A 19,304-nucleotide genomic window follows, 5' to 3' on the forward strand; every position below is an offset into this window, starting at 1 on the left:
CCCCCCCCGAAGCTGTATTGCTTATATATAATAGTTGGCAAATTAAGTCAGAATACAGGGAGGAGAAATGAAAGGAAAACGTATTTATTATATGCTATAAAGACGTTATTGAATATGGATATGAATAGTAGTTAGTTGACCGAAGAAAGAATCGTTTGAAAAGCCAACAAATCTACAGAGAAGATAGGTAGTTAGGAGACTATTTCGGAATCTGTTGTGTACAGAATTACGTGTTGTATTATTCCGATCGCCCATGGAGGGTATAAAAACCATCTTTGTCCTTTAGCACCGTACGAGCCCTAGTGGTGTGCATATTATGCTACACATCGATATACACAGATCTGGAACTGCTTTTTCTTATGCGACTTTTGTCGACATCAAACACAGAAATGCAATATTATTTGTTTACCCATCTTTAAATTTGTAAATTATTCGTGTCCTTTTAATTGCCATTAGTCACTGCCCCTGCTAAGAAACCCGATCCTGGCATGGAGATATATTGACCTGTGGGTGGTTTGGAGGGGGGGGGGGGCGATGGTACCTCCTACTTTTCTCTCCCTCTGTTTTTTCTGTCTACATGTCTGTCGTGCTCCTTCCCTGTACTATATGATCGTTTTTGTGTCGATGTGTCTCACTTAACAAAAAGTCACCTTCAAGTGTCACATCAACACTAATTTTGTCCTTTGAAATTTATCAGGACTCCGCTTTTCATAGTTCTGTCGAGACTTGGCTGTTTTGTCAGACTCAGACTACCAAAGAGGTTTCTGTCTATAATTTAGGGTGTGTTTGTGTGTGTGTGTGGAGGGGGGGGGGGTAATCTTGTCGCTGTATCAGATCTCAACTTGTTTTTAATGGGGAGGGGTTAAAAAGGAGGGGGTAGTATTTTGATATGGGCATAGGCCACGATGTTTGAAGATGCATAGCCATCGCACGAGCCCAGAGCGACGGGCGTGTTTTGGATTGAGATTGAAAATTACTGTTCATGTCTTTACACCCACTCGACACTGTCTTGTCGGAATAGGACGTTACAACCAATAGTCAACCGTTTGAATAATCTTACTATGACCACGATGAAGCGGTATGGTGCACTCATATCGTACTACTGTAGGGCCTAAGCCGTACTTTACCCGAAGACTTCGGTATGATGAAAGGGATGAAACGACTGCTACTCATACTTGTAGCTTACTCTAGACCTACGTCTACTCTCATCCACTTTGGTTAAGATCTTCCCTGTCTACGTGGCACAGTGTCTGTCGCCTAGCAGCCGACCGCTTATCCCTGCGGCCTCGGTCTGCTTGGGGGGGGGGGGGGGGAGACCTGTAAAGACAATCTCGTATTATGCAAAGTGCTGATTTATGACCGGATGGGTTTCCCCGAGGGCCTTTGGAGAGTGCAGGCGATTCCTCCTCTCAGTAACCGCCCCTGCTTGTCTCCACGACAACGGAATGCAGACCGGAGGTCGTCATCGCTCTCGTGTCTCCCGGTTTAACTACATTTCCTGACCCCCGTGTCAACACGAAGTCTTCTCCTCTTCAACATGTTCACGTCTCTGTCCTGTGGGCTGGTCTTGAAATCTGTTTCACAGTGTAGAAGCAGTCACCTGTAAGTTTATTCGTGTTGGCCTGGCCTGGGCAGATTTTTATTATTTTAGTCATCCCCCCCCCCCCCCCACCTCCTCGGAAAAAAACCTCAAAGAAATAACTGGCCTTTTAATAATTATCGTGATGCGTGTCCCATCCCAAGTATATGATATTGCCACTTATGGCTTGCTATTGCTGTAGTTCATGGATATGGCCTACCTCTTTTTCTTCTTATAATGTGGCTGGCGTCCTCACGATGTGTCTTGTTGCAATTGTCAGACATAACGGCTCACAATACAACAAACCAACAACACTGATTTCAGTTTCAAGCGAGTTTACCCCTATTTGCTGTTAGTGCAATGTTACAATTTCTGTAACTTTCTTACATTTCAGTAACCCTCTCCTTTTTGAAGGTTTCTTGGTTCTTTGGACGTTCCGGCTTATCTCATTTAGCCCTATGAAAAAACCCCTCAAAAAGTGGGTGATTGGCGGGTGCTCTGGTCTGGTTTGCTCCTTTTTTCCTATATCAAACATCTATCGTCCTTATCTTTCCTTCTTTTTTATGTTTGTTTCTCTCTTGTAACTCTTCTAATCTTCGGCACTTATATGACCTTATTGTGTCGCAAGTGCCGTAAAACGCTTACTTAATTACTAAAACTAATCTAAACCGCACAAAAAAAACCCCAAAACCCCAATTGGTTTTATCCTCACACCTGGTCAGACAATGCTTTCATAGTTTTTTTTCCTTTCATTTTTTTTCCTTCCAGCAACAAGAACAAGATCCTACCAACCTGTACATTGCCAATTTGCCGGTCTACTTCATGGAGAAAAATTTAGAAAACATGTTCAAGGAATACGGGACAGTCATCTCCACACGGATACTCCGTAAACCCGATGGGCTGAGCAGAGGAGTAGGATTTGCTCGCATGGAGTCGAAGGAAAAGTGCGATCAGATCATCAATGCATTTAACAACAAAATGTTGCCTGGTAAGAAAATATGCACACCGTTCATATCATAAATTAAGGGTAATGTAAAAGATTTTAAAAAACTTTTCAGTTGTAATGTTCCATCTCTATACTACCTTGCTGTTAATTTAAATATTTGGAATAGTAGGTTTTTTTTAAAATGTAAAACTGTCATGGTCACCAGTTTAGCCTTTTCTCTGCTAAGTTAGTGATGTTTACACCCTTGAGCAGGATTAAAAAGTGGAACAGCAATTGCGGTGAAGTAGCTAACCGCGATGGTATCGTCATTGGCTAGCCTAGTCTTGACTGTCAGTCAGCTTTTCACAAAGACTGCTAAAAATAACATTATTAAAGAAGTGAAGTACAATCTACTTCATTGATGCAATTAAATGTGTTTGAGAGAAAATTAATGTAATCACCTCACTTGTCTTTGATTACTGCTAAGAGTGTGACAAAATGGTATTTAAAACAATGGACAACTATCTTCTTCGTAGACATAATTATGCTAGAGGAAATGAGTTTAACTTCTTTGTGTGCAGTGTTTGACTATCGCTGGTATGGAGTGAACTTTCATGTTGCCTCAGGGCTTTGTGTTGTGTTTAGTATATTCGGGACAATATCAGTTTTATCATGTCCATGTTATAAGCTACACATGTATTTGCTATATGCTGCTGCAGTAGTATTTCATTTTTTTAATGTGAGTTTGTTTGCCTGTCAAAGTTCATGTGTGTGAGTGGGTGGCAGTTGCTCTGGTGTGGTTTGACATCTATCATCATCGTCTCTCCTCTCTCTTCTCTTTGTATGTTACTCTCTAATAATGCCTCTATTCTTCAGCACTTATGTGACCTAATTCTGTTGCAAGCACTGTAAAACTCTTACTAAAATTAAAACTAAGCTGTGTTTGTGTTCATCCTCAGGCTGCACTGAACCATTGTTAGTGAAGTTTGCGGATAGTGGCAACAAGAAGAAGACCACCACCACAGCCCTCACGCCGCGCTTGTTCACACCAGGAAGAGATGATGCAAGTATTTCAGTATGTAGCACTGTTCACATTCATCTCATTACCTCCACTGGCCATCATCAACGCTAATTGGCTTTATGTATTGCTTTTTCTGTTAAGAACATCTAGATTATTTATGACTTGACAGTGGAGTGATATCCTCAGTATTTATGGCAATGTGTTATCACATTTTTTAAATAGAGGACAGGACCATACTGTGAGTGGGGTCCTGAAAAGTTGAAGATATATGAAGAAGCCAAGAAATTCAGCTTTGACAGATTAGCTGTGTGACTGGTTTATGCCTTGGCAGATACAGCTTCTCTTGGGGATGTTTTAGCCACTAGAATACATCTCAAGGTCATTCAGTGGGTTGTTGTGCTGAATTATAAATTTGTCAGACTTTTATGAGCGCCAATGTTAATTTGAAATAAAGGTAATTTATGCTATAAAAAATCAAAGTCCATGAAGATACTGACTGACATACATCGCATGTTTTTTTTCTTCCCTTCAGGCTATTCAGTTTGCTTATGAGCAGCAGGCGTTAGCCAATTTGAATGGGTGAGTGATTTGAATATATTTTTTCGTGTTTAGTATACCACGGAATCAGCAGTTGAACTGTTGTTACAAAATGTACCATTTTCTTTCTTGCTTGACCAAGATTATGAGGAAATTGTTTCCAAGGTCTTTTCAATCCGTTTTGTCAAAAATTTAAATGTGGTCACAGTTATTAGTGGGCTTGACAACATTATGATTATTAGATATTTTCTTTTTCTATATTGTGTATTTGTTAAGCATTGATTCCTTCATTTGTTCATGTTTTCCAAGAGTTACTTTATCTGAAGGTATCTTATTACAACTGTCCTCTACCCCCAACCAACACTTTCATTATAGAAATTATGTGATAATGTTGGCAAAAAAAATTATCTTGGAAAGGACGGGAAAAAAAGTGATAGATGGATTATTTGTACATGTAGGCAGGCCTGTTTATGTATCGCAGAGACAGACAGTAGTGTTAAATGATGCATCTAATACAATTCTTATGATGTCATGTTTTTCTGGTGTCTTCAGTCAGTATATCAACTACGGTGTACCCACGCCAGCCATCGTACCAGCCGGCCTCGTACCTCGGGCGTATACCTCTGTGGCGGCCACAACTCCTGTGACCACATACCAGATGTCGAACCCCACGGCCCAGGGCTGGATGCCACAGTACGTTATGCAGCCACACCAGATGCCACACGTGAGTTACCAGCCCTTCACTTCCCTCTCCTCTCTCTCTCCTCTCCTCAGTAACCATAGTTAAGATTTTCTCAATAGCAGAACAAATTCTAAGAATCGTTCTCTGAATATCAGGAAGACGTACAGTAAAATCATGAGTATTAATAATGTTTCACTGTAGAGTTCTTTTAACTACCATGAAAAATGTAAGAATATTCGATTTATATTTAGTGGAAAAGTCATTTCACAGTGAAAGTATTCCCTATAATATGGAGGGACCCCTCTTATGTTTTCCCACGAAAGAAAAAGTCTGAAACACTGCTTGAAGTGAATTTTGACCTGCACATTGTACCAAAACAGACAATTCTCCGATAGAAACATTCTGTGGCGGCACCACAGGGCACTTTGGTAACTTTCTCTCCCTGAAAATTTATTCCAACATTTTGTCATTTTGACCCAGTTTCATCTCCCCCCCCCCCCCCCCCCCCCCCGATCCGTAGATGTGAATCCTGTGACTTAATGTTACATATCAAAGTATCACCTGCTATTTTATTAAGATCAAGGGTTAGTTCCTGAGTAGGATGCTGAAAATACACAAATGAAATTTTGAATGCGTTAAAAAGGTTTTACAAGGTATAAAAGTGATGTGTAGCTACTGTATTTATTTCTTTATATATGAAGACGGGCTAATTATACGTTACTAGCTCAGTTCACAGCAGTATTTTTGGTAGAGAAAGGTGGTGAGACAATATTGCTCTATACCATTTGATATCAGTTTGCAGTGATGGGTTACAAAAAAATGAAACAGTTGATAGTCAATTCTGCAGGAAAGGATTTAGAACTTTTAAAGTTTTATTAAGTTATTTTCAATTAGAGAATTGTGTTATGAATTTTTATATTCCACAAACCAACCGTGAATTTTGAATGACTGATCAAATCTGCTGTGAATATAGTTTTGTTATAAGTTATGCCAAACATAATGTTCTTATGAAATGTGGAAATGATTTTTTTAAATGGAACAATGATTAATGTTAATGGTTGTCCTGTTTTGTTTTTTTTGTTTTTTTTTTATAGCAGGGACTAAGTTTTGACATATAGGTACAGTGTATTGGGAAAAGGTGAAGAATTGAGTGATGGTAAGGTTCTTCCAAATTAAAACTTTTTTCCATGGCCAGTGCCAATGACGATTCTTTTCAAAAGGCTTTAAAAGCCTTATAAAATCTATTTCTGTTGATCCTTCCGCGGGGGGGAACCAGTGGTACCAGCATGCATTGTTGTGACATAACCTCACTGACACACTCACTGCCACACTTACTGACATGTCAACAGACAGGCAATTCTGATAACTGTCTTGATCATTAATAACACTGACAGCACATCCAATGTTGCCATCATGGAGGCGTTGTTGGCGAATGAGGGATCAAGCAATTATCATTTGTTCGGAAACTCGCGGCCCTCTGGGTCAAGGCAATGTTGACAGATGATCGTTTAGGCATGTGCTAGCTTTAGTGACTGACCTTTGTGCATGAAGAAAAGCATCTTGTCTCGTAGGCTACTAAGGGAATAGGCCAGGATAAATACTTCCACGCTCAAGAGGACAAATAATGAATGAATTCTCTGAAAAAAGAATGTTTAAAAAGAGGACACTTTCTCTTTCTTTCTGAAGGATGAGTATTGAAGAAAAGGTTCTCACTCTTTAAAACTGTGATAAATGTAGCCACTCCTATGAATGAATACCTTCACCATACTCTCGTCACAAAGATAGATCACAGTGCTATCCAGATGCTTACTGTTGCAGTACTAGACATGTATTAATGATTCTCATCTGATGGAAGAAGTTATGGACTCATGCACCGTTCTGAACTTGGCAGAGGCTGATTGCAACTTTCAACCTGTTACCCATTTATCTGTCTGAAAGATAGTCACCCTTTTATTAGTCTGAAAGATAGTTCAGGCACTCAGTTATGCACAGAATACCAGTCAAATAAATTGGTATAAAGTAGAATAAATCTTTGTGCAGTCTGTCAGACTTTTTTTGAAAATATTTATGAAGGTTGCTTTGTGTAGAGAGCAAAGATTTTCTCGTCAATATTTTAGCACATTGGAACCTTTCCTTTTGATTTGTAATTGGGAAGGGGAAGGGGGTTGGGGGGGTTAACTGTGCCACTCAGTCCGGCTGCTCTTATTGCATGACTGCTTTCGATATCTTGAATTGCATCCATTTCCTTTTTTTTTTTTTGTGGTTATTTGGTTCTTTGCCAAATTACTTGTGCATGATGATACTTGGTTGTCGTTTGTTTTATTTCTTAATTTTTCTGGGAACAGAAAATTTAAGGCAATCTGAGAAGACCTGTAGCATGCAGTGACGACTGACCGTCACAGTATATGCAAAGTAACTGCCATCTGTAGCTGATGAAACCAGAGGATGTAACGAAAGCATTGAACTGCTCGTGTATGATATATATCTATATTTATCCCTGTTCACTTCCGTACATCTACGAGCGTGTTGAGCTTGATAGCATGACATTATACTCCCGTACTTGTAACTGAGGAGGGTGAGATGCCAGTTTGATGCCCCAACATTCCCCTTGGCACGATGGATCAATGGTCTCACCGAAGAATTCTTATTGGGGGGCGGCTATATACATATTCTTGAAATCTAAGCAATAGCTGCACAACCATTGGCAGTCAGTGTGAGGGATTGATGGAGAGAGATAGGTTTTAGTCAGAAATTCGAAGAATAATTTATGACTATGCAGGACAGCCGAATGTTGGCCACTGTATTATTGCCTTAAATAGTCTAAAGTTTCCCGTGAGGCACTGTGCCAACCTCAGATGTTTCTGTACGTGGGCATGCCCAGTCAGGATTCATGTTCTCTTTGTGCCCGTTTGTGTGTGTGTGTGTGTGTGTGTGTGTGTCTAACTGTGCGGTGTCTCTAATCTGCAGATACTGCCGACCACTGCAGTCCACCCTGACGTGTCTGCCCTTATGGATCCAAACGCGCTGATGTAACCCCCGTGTGTCGCACGTCTTACCACTACGCAGCCTCGTTATGTGTCCTGCTCACATTTACCTGTGTCCTGTGGGGGCCAACTCCCCGTCGCCTTCATCCTTCGTTTCCGTTGCTTGCAAACATTTCAGTTGTGGTCCAGATGCACCCGGCTTCATCTTTTGATCATCATCTTTTTTAAATGCACGAGAGCTATGCCAAACTGCACCCCATTTTGGTGCAGTCGATGTCATTCTTAAAGAGCTATTTTTTTTTCAAATGAAATTATTTTAATCTCTGATATTGTGGTTTTTTGCTCTCTGTCCTCTGGGTTTTTTTTCCACCAAACTTTTGCTTGATCTGCTCCTCAAGACTTTGCCCTTCTATCTCTCACTGTTATCGCTGATTACTTTCTCATGGCTCATTGAGACCCAACATTTCACATGATCTTTTTATCTCTGGACCCGTTTGTCATGAGATCTATGTACGTAGGAAATTGGGAGAACCAGATGCTTCGGAGCTGGAACAGAAAGATTTTATTTCACATTTGCCCTTGTATGCTTGCTCTCGCTGATAAACTCTTGCTATTTGATCAGTGTTTACTTTTTTTTTAACTTTGGGTTTTTTTTTAAATCTATTTATTCATGGATAATTCTGTAATGTGCATGTTAGCACTGTACTTTTAGAATATGCGAGATCGTTTCTCCTCAACTGTGATAGATTTGACTTTTATTTAGAATTGCATATTTATTCCTACCTTAAAAATCAAATAATTTACAGCACCAGCAATAATAGAAATTTGTCCTGTGTTTATAGTGTATGAGTGGTGGTTAGCATCCTTGAGGTACTACGAACATGATATGACTGAGAAGAAAGGAACATCCTTGCCTAGGGCCAAGTTCCTCAACTTTTTACCATTTCAACTGATATAGCCAGGGGCAAGCTCCACCATCAAACTCCCTTGCTCCGCTCAAAAGTTTGGCTTTCCCATATAGCAAGCCTATCTTCTACTTTTTTTCTTTTTTTTTTTTTTTTAAATGACTGTCAATTGAAATTTTTTAATGTATGACTTCTATATCTCTGTAAATATGCAGTTATGTCTTGCTTTGATGATGAAATCTGTTGGCCAAGAGTCTGGATGGGGAACATGATTTCATAGACATTTATGGTTTTTGTCATTTTTGACACAATTTGAAATTAAAATGTGCATCATTTCTGTCAACCCTCCGTTTAATTTATGCCTTTTTGTTTTTCACCTTAATTGTCTTGATTTTTTTCTGGAATGAATTTACGCAATTTTAACCTATTTTTGCGCCAGGCCGTGTTGTAGAAAATGCTATGCAAATAGTTTACGCATCTTTTTGTTTTTATGGTAGCTAATGGTATGTTTTTTCCTCATTGTTTTCTTTGGATAGTCTGGACTTTTCCTGTTACTTTCTCAACAAGATCTGTGAATGTGTTCAATACTAATTTCTCTTTGACTGGATTGCTTGTAGTGGTTGTCACTAGATCTGTTTTCTAGGCTTGCTGTTATGCTCAGTGTGTGTGTGTGTGTGTGTGTTTGGAATGCATTGACCGTGGTCTACTTTGGCACGACCTCTCACTCCACTGGTCATCTCGTGGATACTAACCCTCGTCGATACCACAGGTTTAAAACGTATTGGGTCGGTCACACTTTTTCGTCACTGGCATGGATGTTTTGATGGAGAAAGGAGACTGAAGAATTGGATCCGTTGGGTGAACTGTGTGAGATGTTTTGTCTTGACTTGGGCGTTCCAATAAATCCATCCATCCGCTGTGGGTGTCGGTTGCAGTCGAGTATGATCCCTGTACACCGTGCGGCTGTTGTCACATTTGACGTTGTGGCCGTCCTTGGTTTGCCTGATGTCTGATGTTGCCGCTGTCATTTTGCAGATGGTAACCGGTAGCAGTCACCCCGGGTCAGGTGGTTCGCTTGACCCGTCCTCGCTGCTGCCCCAGCTGACCAGCCAGATGGGACAACTGCACCTGTCCAACACCTCGGTAGGCTGCCCACACCACTCGCATGTCGCATAGAGCGCTCCGTCTCTTTGCTGTCTCTCTCTCTTTCTCTCTGTGCATCCTTGTTTATGTGTTGTCCTATGCCGTGAGCATACGTTTTTTTTCTCAAGTCGAGTCAACATGCAGAAATGCTCACTCAGAAGAAAGGAAAACTTATGGTTGATATGCTTCTTTTCTTCCTTCAAGCCAGTGTGGTGGTTCTGTTTTCTGTAGAGATGCCATCTTCAAGCATGAATAGCTCTTCAGAAATCAAGCTCTCAGACTTTTAGTGTGAGTGTGAACGTGCGTGTGTGTTTGCATGCGTATGTTCTTGCGTGCTCAGCTAGTAATTACAGATGTTAGGTCTGTACAGCCAAACAGACGTAAAAAAGGAAGGGCCATAGTGGTGTAAATTCTTCCAGTTAAACATACGAATATTTCGTTATGCTGAAGAACGAACCTTGGTATTTCTTTGTTTTGCGTGAATGGAAAATCACGGTATGCTCATTTCTGGCTTCCATTGTATGTTAAAAGTTTGAAATCTAACTTGTTTATATTTTGTCGGTGGCGAGAGAAATAGTAATCCTTGTTCTAACTCACTTTTGTTGAGTGAATGCTGTGTGAGATTATGCCAAGTAACATGTGTGAGCGAATGTTTGCTGATGTGACAGCATGTTGCTCCCCAAATGTCCCCCCTCCCCACATGCATGCGTGGTGTTTTAGTTCCTCAGTTGCAGCATGTGGCCTCCTCCTCCAGTCTGTTTCTGTCCTCCTGCTGTTGGAGATAGGCACTGACGGCTGCTAGGTTAGCTTGCAAGTTCTTCCAGCCTATCATGTCTCAGGGAGCCCATCTTGCTACTCGCTAGTTTATAGTTGTTGTCGTTGGTGTTATTGTCATTGCTGTTGTTGTTGTTGTCCATCCCACAGACCTTGACCCCCCCACCCCCCACATCCCATATCCCCCTCCCCCACCTTCATTTTGACAAAGTAGTTGGACATTGCGTGGTCTTGTACCAGCAGAACCATCCGGTGAATGCTATTGTGTTTGTGCCGAGAGGGATTTCTTTGTAACAATAGTTTTGCTTTTTTTCCGCCTGCTTATTCTTTCTTTGGTCTTAAAGTTGAAGTGTCAGTCGAACATTTTCCTCGTTCCTTTACTCCCTGGTATATGATTTTCGTCTGTCAGGATTTCGTCACTTTCTTACTGTTTTGTTTTGTTTTTGCCAAGTCGTTGTGGCCTCGGTCTTTGAATTGAACACACGTCACAGATCTTGCTGTGGTCAGTGTCTGGTCCAGGCCATGGGACGGAGCGCGCTCCTTTGGCAGCACTGAAGCGTGTGAGCAAACTTTGTCAGCACTGTTCTTGATCACTGTTGTTCATTGACCTCTACCCCATAGGGGTCATAAGAGTGTTTACTACTTTTTTTTGTGCTTGTCAGGTTTTGGTTTAGTTGACCGTTTTCCTTCCATTGTGAGCCTTGGGCTTTTACATTTCTTTGTTACCTTAATGGCGGACTACTTTTTGACCAGGTGTAAATACCAGTTGTTAGTTTGCTTTTGTTGTAATGCTTCCTTTATTTTGATTATGATGACTGCCGATATTTCACTTTGCATCTTCTTTATGACCTCATTATTCATAAACATGTTTCATTTTTTGTCATTCTAGTTTTCCTCCTTACCTTTTATTTCTGCTCAGATCATAATCTGCTGGCTCTTTTGCTTCTCTGGCCTTTCCATTTCATTCACAAACACGCAGCAGCACACACGCATCCAGACTCTCATACGGTCCCATATAAATTCACACGCAAAGACATTACCATAACATTTTTACACACACATTGACACAAACACACATGCTAACCTGACCAAAGACTTGTTTGAAAATCCAGCAACAAGAACTTAGTGGCTTGTCCTGTTCCCAATGTTCATGTTTGGCACACTTGGCTTTAGGTACCATGGGGTATGTTTTTTTTCCCTTTTCTTTCTTATTTAATCGAAGTACCAGAGGTAAATCATCTGCTTGTGAGTTTTTGAAGAGTAGAGTATTTTTGTGTTCTACAGCTGTATTGTCAAACCAATTTTTGAGATTGGTATTCGTCATTTTCCGTGTTGAAATTTTAAACTGAATTATGTGGAACCACTGCTGAATATATGTTTTTGCCAGCACATGCGCAAGTTAATATGCAAAGATAACTTTCTACTAATGATTTGTGCCCCGTATGATGTGAAGAACTTTGTACAGGTTCACTTTTGAACGGTATATCCTGATGTAAATAATGTGACACAATCATCTCCCACACATTTTTACAAAACGACCTAGCGTCTGCCATGAAATCACGTTTTGGAACAAACTGGCTTTACGTTTTTTTGATATTCTCCCACTCCCTTATCCACCCTAGGTGCTGATCCGTGTTGACATATATCCCTGTGCGTTCCAAGAGAACGAAAATTACGCATAGAAGTTATTTACAGCCAACTGTACATTCGGCTAAAAATGATAATAGTGGTATAGACACTAATAATCTTATCCTTGTGCTAAATTTTATTTACACCTAATCCTGAAAGGAATCAACAATGTTATTCCTTGTCTGTTGTACTCATACGTGGCTTAAGTAGTGGATTCTAAAAGAAAAAAGCATAAAAATACATATTCTTTATTCAAGTAAACACGTGCATTCTATTATTACATACTATATAGTTACCTATATTTTTTTATCTTATAGCCAGGGAAAGAGTAGGTTAAGTGCGGAGATCTTTTAGGACAGAATTTTTTCTTGTAAAACTATTAACAGTTTTTCCCACGCATTGTTCGAAATGTTTAGAAAAAGAAGGTAAAAACTGGCCATCATTTAAATTTTTATAACGACACCTTATTTTGTTAACTACCAAATTATCATTTGATCTGGATAAATACATTTAAAACAAGACCAGAGGACAAGAGAAAAACCCAAACACTGTTCTGTTTTCTTCACTTTTAGCTGCGTCTGTTCCCTGCTATAGAGTGAGTGATCTATATCCCTGAGTCTCTGCCTGTGGCAGAAGACGCACCTAGCCTGTACTAATGCAAACCTCTTAAAGCCAAGTAGCTATCCTTGTTGTCATTGGTGTTAGTTTGTTCCACATACTTTTTTTGTCCCTGCATTGTACAGTTCTGTGAATTTCACCATATCATTCTCACTCGGAATATCGGCATCTTGACACATGTGTGAAGTTTGACATGTCCGTTTTTATTTCATACTTTAATGTCCTTACATTGAAATGATTGTACTTCTCTATTTTTGGCTTGTAATGCATGCTAGATTTGAAATTTTGGAGGGTGTGGCGAACGAGGTGAATGAAGTTACGAATACCAGTGGTGCGTGAATGACCTCTTTTTTAAAATGATTTATTTGTTGTCCTTAATGTTGGTGCGGCCTCGGGCCCACCGTATGAAGCCCTTAACCAAGAAGTGTACATAGTGGTCTGTTGTTGTCTTGTGATGGTTTGTGTGACTTGTCAAGTGCCAGGGCGATCACATGGCTCCGCAGAACATTCCAGAACCCTCAGCTAGAGTCTTGTGCTGGGATCTGATACTTTTTGGAAAAAAAAGTATTGGTAGGTAGAAACCTTTTCACAGCCTCATTCCCATTCTCCAAGTAAGAAAAATAACGTTTTTAACAGGGATTGTTCTTTTTATCGGTACCATCTTTTAAGTTTTAATTCTTTTAAAAAATAGGCAGTTTGCATTTTAGCCGCTAAAAAGTTGTGAATCGTTTATTTCTTTTAAAAAATTTCTCTCTTGGAAAAAAGATTATGAAGACCATGGAATGTCGAAATAAAGTTGAAAATCAAGAGTAAAGATTAACAGTCGTGTCGCACCTGGTGGCTGCTTCCCCTGACCTGAGCAGGTTTGGACATCCCCTGGCTTTTGTCACTTTATGTTTGGTGGTGGGTGTTTTGTCTCTCGTCCGTTCGTTGTTCTATTTTTTGTCGTCTGTTTTTAAAATTCAAGATCATGTGACATAATTTTTAATTCCTTTCTAATGTTGAAGAGAATATTGCATAAGATGTCAAAGATCAAAGAGAACTGTGGTGCAGATGTGGTGAGAGAGTGAGTTGAATGAGACAGCTGAAGGCTCTGGAGTCTGTTCTCTGCAGTCACACCTACAGTCTTGTCCAGGCTTCGAGCTTTGTCTAGTTTCATTTTGTGTAGTTGTAAACCTGATTTATTCCTTTTTTTTTTTTCTTCTTTTTTTTTTCACTAAGTAATTTATTTCTGTAGGATATTGTAGACTTTGACTGAGGAAGAACTTCTGTAATAAACTCAAATTTGAGAATTACATTCTTAACAATCCAGCGAAGAATATTCAGGTAATTGTGAAGAAAAATATGTAGATAATTGTAAAGATGAAAAACTGTAGGCCTACCACTTATTTCTTGCACAGGTAGGCCTACTTTGCTCTGTTCCGTTGGATGAAAAAAGGGGCTTGCAAACATCTTGTCCTTGATAAAGACATTAAAAAAGAGGAACAGCAAAGAAATCATTGACTAATGTTAGTGGTTTATAAACTTGAAATTATATCTATTCAGTACTTTAAAGATTCTGCATCCTGTACGTTTTAGTGATGCTCAAGTCAAGCTGTTCTCAAAGTATAGATTGATAGTGCCCGACTTGGAAACCCAGTGAATAGTTCTATTTTATCTAGAATTAATATACTACCTTCATATCTTAACAATAGATGTGATCATTGTTTGAACTCCACTAGAGAAATTAGAAAATTATTTGTAGTAGTTTAAGTTGCCTGATGACAAGACATTTCTCATTACCTCCTCTTGCTGCGAATGTCTCTGATGTTCCAGTTAGAATTCACTTCCACATCATGCTAGTTTGACACCCGTGGCATACACGAAAGGACAGGACAAAATGGGTTTGTGTTGAGAGAGGGTTACTGATAGTGTGATAGTGGTCCTTTCAATGTTTGTATGTTTGTGGCCACTTTTTTTTTTGGGGGGGGGGGGGGCAGGGAGGGGGGTTCTTCTTCCAGGAATGGAATATGATTTTCAAAAAAATGCTTGAGTGGGAGAAGATAACAAAAAACAATTTTAAAAAAGAACACCAAAAACATCTACTCAAATTTTGAAGAAAAAAAATCTGTTCCTGAAGAAACTGAGAACTGAAGAGATACTAGTGAAAAGGTTTTGATGTATTGCTACAAGTATTTACATTACCTAAGGGGAAGTGTCTCTTTCAAGTTGTTTTGCTGGCCTTAACACGAAATAGACTGGTTACGAAAAGGTTTTTAGTGTAGGATTATGAGCATTAATTTACATCACCAAAAGGAAAGAGTCAGTTTAAAGTTGTTTTGCTAGGCTTAACAGTAAATAGATTAGAATATTTGGTTATTGGGGTGACTGTATGTGTGTGTGTGTGTGTGTGTTGTCCTGAGCTACATTCTCATGATGTGGAAGTGTCGCTGTGGGAGGACAGACTTCACAGCCTGACACGTTTACTTGAGACATGGAATAACTTATGTCCTTCAAGAATTGGGGCCATTTGTTTTCTTTTAATTTGCTTTTTTATACAATTTTACAGATGCTTGAGGTAAATTTTTGTTTTTTGTTTGCATTTGCATTCAGTTTTTATCATCATGTCATTATGGGAATGTTTCATCTTTACCCATGGAGAACGTTTTACTTCTCATTCATTTTTAACACTTGCAAATTTGATTTTTAAACTTCCAATTGTTCTTTTTAACCTCTCTTCTCTTTCTCATTTCACATTTTGCATTTTGTTCTTCCCTTTCCAAGCCCTGTTCCCATGGGCCCCCTTCTTGTAACAGTGACTTAGCAGTCCTTTTTCATTCCCTCCCCCCCCCCCCCCCCAACCCTTATCCCCTATTCCCCCTACTCTTTGGTCCGTTCTTCCATTCTTTCACCCCCCCCCCCTCCCACTCTAGCCTCGCTGTCATCTGTGTTTGGGGATGTGAAATGGCATGCAGTTTAGATGACAAAAAATAAACATCTTTTTTTTTAGATGGTTTGTCTTGCTGATTTAATTGAGCTGACTTTTTGTTGTATTTTTGTTTTGTCTCTGTGTGGTTGGTTGCTTGACAGCAGTGCTTCATTCAGTGCTGTTGCGCTAAGGTCTGTGTCAGTTGTATTGCTTGTGGAGATTCTTTTACACATGTGCTATACATGTAGCACTGTGTGTCGTGTTTAGTGGAAGAGCATGTTCATGATTTTGTGAATTCTGTCTGTGTGTAGAACCCTACAGCAAAACGACTGGCACATTAATTAATTAAGGCCCCGATTAATTTATCATGTGGAAGATATTCTTACCCATGATATGCGTAGAGAATCTAGTCATCACAGTCATAAAGTAAGTTATGTTATGGGAAATTTTACATATACGGCAGGAGTGCAGTGGCTGGCCACGCCTGGCCAGCAGTTTTTGGTGTGAATTTTAAAGTTTGAACTCTTGTGGTGTGGGTGTGTGTGTGTGTGGGGGGGGGGGGGTACTTTTCAGTTTAAAATATAATCATTCGGAAAAGGTGTTTTTTTAATGTATAAATTACTCGTAGTTATAAAATAGACCCGCCACTACCAGACTTGAGTCAGTAGCACACTTATAGAAGAAATACCCTCTCTTTTCTGCTGCGAGTTTTTGTACTCAGAGACACAGCTGAGATTGAGATGTGCTCCCAGATTTTCTAGTCGCTCTGCTTATCGGTTGTCTGCCCTGGGGTTAGAAGACGTGATTGTTTTATTGGGGTTTTTTCCCAATGGCACAAGGATTGATGTACAGAAAATTGGGAGAAATGGAATACATTTAATATCAGGAGGCAAGCCCAGAATAAGGAAAGATAAGGAGACATGGAAAGTTTTTGTTGATGGTCTATACCCTGATGCTGGGTGAGAAAGGAAGTGATGATGGTGATAAAGATCTGTTGCCATGAATCTTTGAAACAGGTTCAGCCTACTCTGTTCATTGGTTGCGTTGAGAAAGAGAAATGGTGGTTCTCATTGAGCCAAAATACGTGCATATTTGTTACGGATACATGTACATGGAAAGGTTTGCCCCAACACGTTTCGTCTCACTCCTCTGTGATTGTAAATTTGTAAGTTATTAAGTGTTTATGAGGCCATCGGCCCACATCACATAAAACACTCATCTATTAAATACAGTTTCCTTTAATTGAAATAGTACAGGTTATACATACCTTTTCTCATGGGTCAAACATTGGATATTTCTGTCACTTGACTGAGTCAGGCTGGGTGGATTAACAATTTCTGTAGATGGGCTAGATTTGAACATTTAAAAAATAATGTGAAATTCATCTTCAATTTCATGAGTTACACCTCTCCACTCAGTGACTGAGAGGCATCGATGACCTAGTGGTTAGAATACTGGACCCGTGAGATTGCGGGTTTGGGGGTTCGAGCCTCAGCTTGTCCGACATTGTGTCCTTGGGAAAGGCATCTTACGAATTTCGCATTTGGCTCGATCCTATCGGAGACGGATGTTAATTAAACTGGGAGGTCCAGTCTCTTAAATAACCTAATAGCGTTGGTAGGGGTGTTAAACCAAAACCGTTTTACTCTTTTGATGATTAAGATCTGGGCTGTACACCAAAGTGCCAGAAGTTACTAACGGGTGTGCCCCGTTACTTCAGTGGCTGAAGGACACATGCCTTCTGTAGTTTTAGAAGATCAAGGTTTCTCATTCAGGTCAGGAAGTGATATCCCGAGTACCCAGCCATCGTTTTGAATCGGCTGCGTGCAGCCTAGTGTTGTTTGATTACTGTAACAGTTACATAGTCAGGCCCATAGTGACATTATCATGTAAATAAAATAAGGGAGAAGGGGAGGGTGCATAGTATATTCATCATGTGGAATGATTTTATTTGAAAATGAAATATTTGTGTCTTTTGAACTGGAAAATGGGATATTCAAGTCTTTCTTGTGGAAAATGGGATATCCGAGTCTTCAAAGTGACAGCCAAGGCCAAGCTGCTCTTTACATATTGATCAGTCTGAACACGTGGAGCCACTTTTGAGTATGTCACTTGGTACCAAGGAGAAGTACAAGTATAGTACAGTCGACTTTGAATGTGATGAACTCGCCTGAGTTGATCCTGATCTCTTTCTCGGGTCCCAGCAACCCTTTTTCTGGACAGGTCCCAATGGTTAAGTTGAATTTCGGATGAGTTGATCTTTTTTTCACTCCCCCGACAGCATCAACTAATCCGTAGTCGAATGTATGACCCTTTGCGCCTTGACAGATGATCTCAAAGCAGAATGCGTGATAGATTTTCCTGGGCTGTAAACATAAGAAAGTAGATTGCGCAAGTACCACTTCGCTGCATTCAGATCTCGATTTCTTTGATGTGCTCCGCAGGAGAAAAATTATCATTACGTTTGGATTCAAGAAAGGTGAAAGTGTGTGTTATACAACACGTGAAAAGGACTAAAATTTGAGATTTTTATTTCGTATTTTGAATATACCCCAATGGGCACGTCAAATAAAAGGGAGGAGGGGAGGGGTAGATGGTTTCCCACAATCATGTATTGTCTCCCACCTACACCATCTGCCCCATCTGGCAGAAGATCAACCTATTTGTGTTGCAAGTGCCGTAAAACTCTTACTGAAGCTTAAACTTAAAGAGGGTCGGACAGCTCCCTTGTGTATGCAGCGAACGTCAAGTCGGAGTCTCTTTGTGTGAGCCAACTTCTGAGTACCTGTACTCTCTGTGCGGTGATAGATGACGTCGCTGGGCTGAGGGAAGGTTGTCTCAAAGGCATTTTATGGAGTACCTCTGTCTTTGTGCTCTCATTTTGGCAGTGCCCTCGGTAGCATAGTGGTTAGGCTACCTGACCTGGAATCTTAAGATCATGGGTTCTGGGGTTTGAGCCTCAGCTTGGTCTGACATTGTGTCCTTGGGAAAAGCGCTTTACACAAATCTCCCATTGGCTTGATCTTTTCGGAGATGGATATCAAACTCAGAGGTCCCGCAAAGTAGTGTTGACAGGAGCATTAAATTTATACCATTTCTTTCTGCTTACATTTGGCAGTATCCTGTAAACTGTCCCTGCGGTTTTATGCAGAAAGAATTCTGAAATTATGCAAACTGAGCCCAAAAAATGAAATTATGCGATTCTGTTAATTTTAACAAAGAATGATACAGGAAAATGATCGGAAATTATGCCCCCAAAAATTGTCAAATTTTGCTAAATTATGTGTGGTGCATAACACCCCCGGGACAGTGTAAAACCCCTGTCCTCACTGAGGGATAAGCAAGGTTCAAACTGGCTACCTATTCATTAACTGATGTTCATTAGGTCGATGGGGATAAAAAACATTCTGCAGTGGATGATGATTGGCACTGCGGATGTGTTACAATATTCTTCCAGATGGCGAGAGAGGAATTAATGATTAATGGTCATTATTGTCGGGTGTATGTCAACATCCTCATGTGCACGCACACGCACACATAATGCACTCGTGCACACATACACGCACGCACGCACACACACACACACACACACACACACA

The 19,304-nt window shown here is 40.1% G+C and overlaps 1 protein-coding gene across 1 annotated transcript in view; it reads left to right on the top strand.

The window, feature by feature from the left end:
- LOC101852320 (RNA-binding motif, single-stranded-interacting protein 1) overlaps nt 1-19,304 on the top strand; it is a gene marked incomplete in the record, with an annotated part of 216,912 nt that overhangs the window by 190,867 nt on the left and 6,741 nt on the right. The window contains 5 exon segments of the mRNA XM_035969602.1: nt 2,348-2,567; nt 3,464-3,579; nt 4,058-4,104; nt 4,615-4,786; nt 9,669-9,776. Coding sequence (XP_035825495.1) covers nt 2,348-2,567; nt 3,464-3,579; nt 4,058-4,104; nt 4,615-4,786; nt 9,669-9,776 — 663 coding nt within the window.

The sequence above is a fragment of the Aplysia californica genome, unplaced genomic scaffold (assembly GCF_000002075.1).
Source record: "Aplysia californica isolate F4 #8 unplaced genomic scaffold, AplCal3.0 scaffold00162, whole genome shotgun sequence".
NCBI lineage: Eukaryota > Metazoa > Mollusca > Gastropoda > Aplysiida > Aplysiidae > Aplysia > Aplysia californica.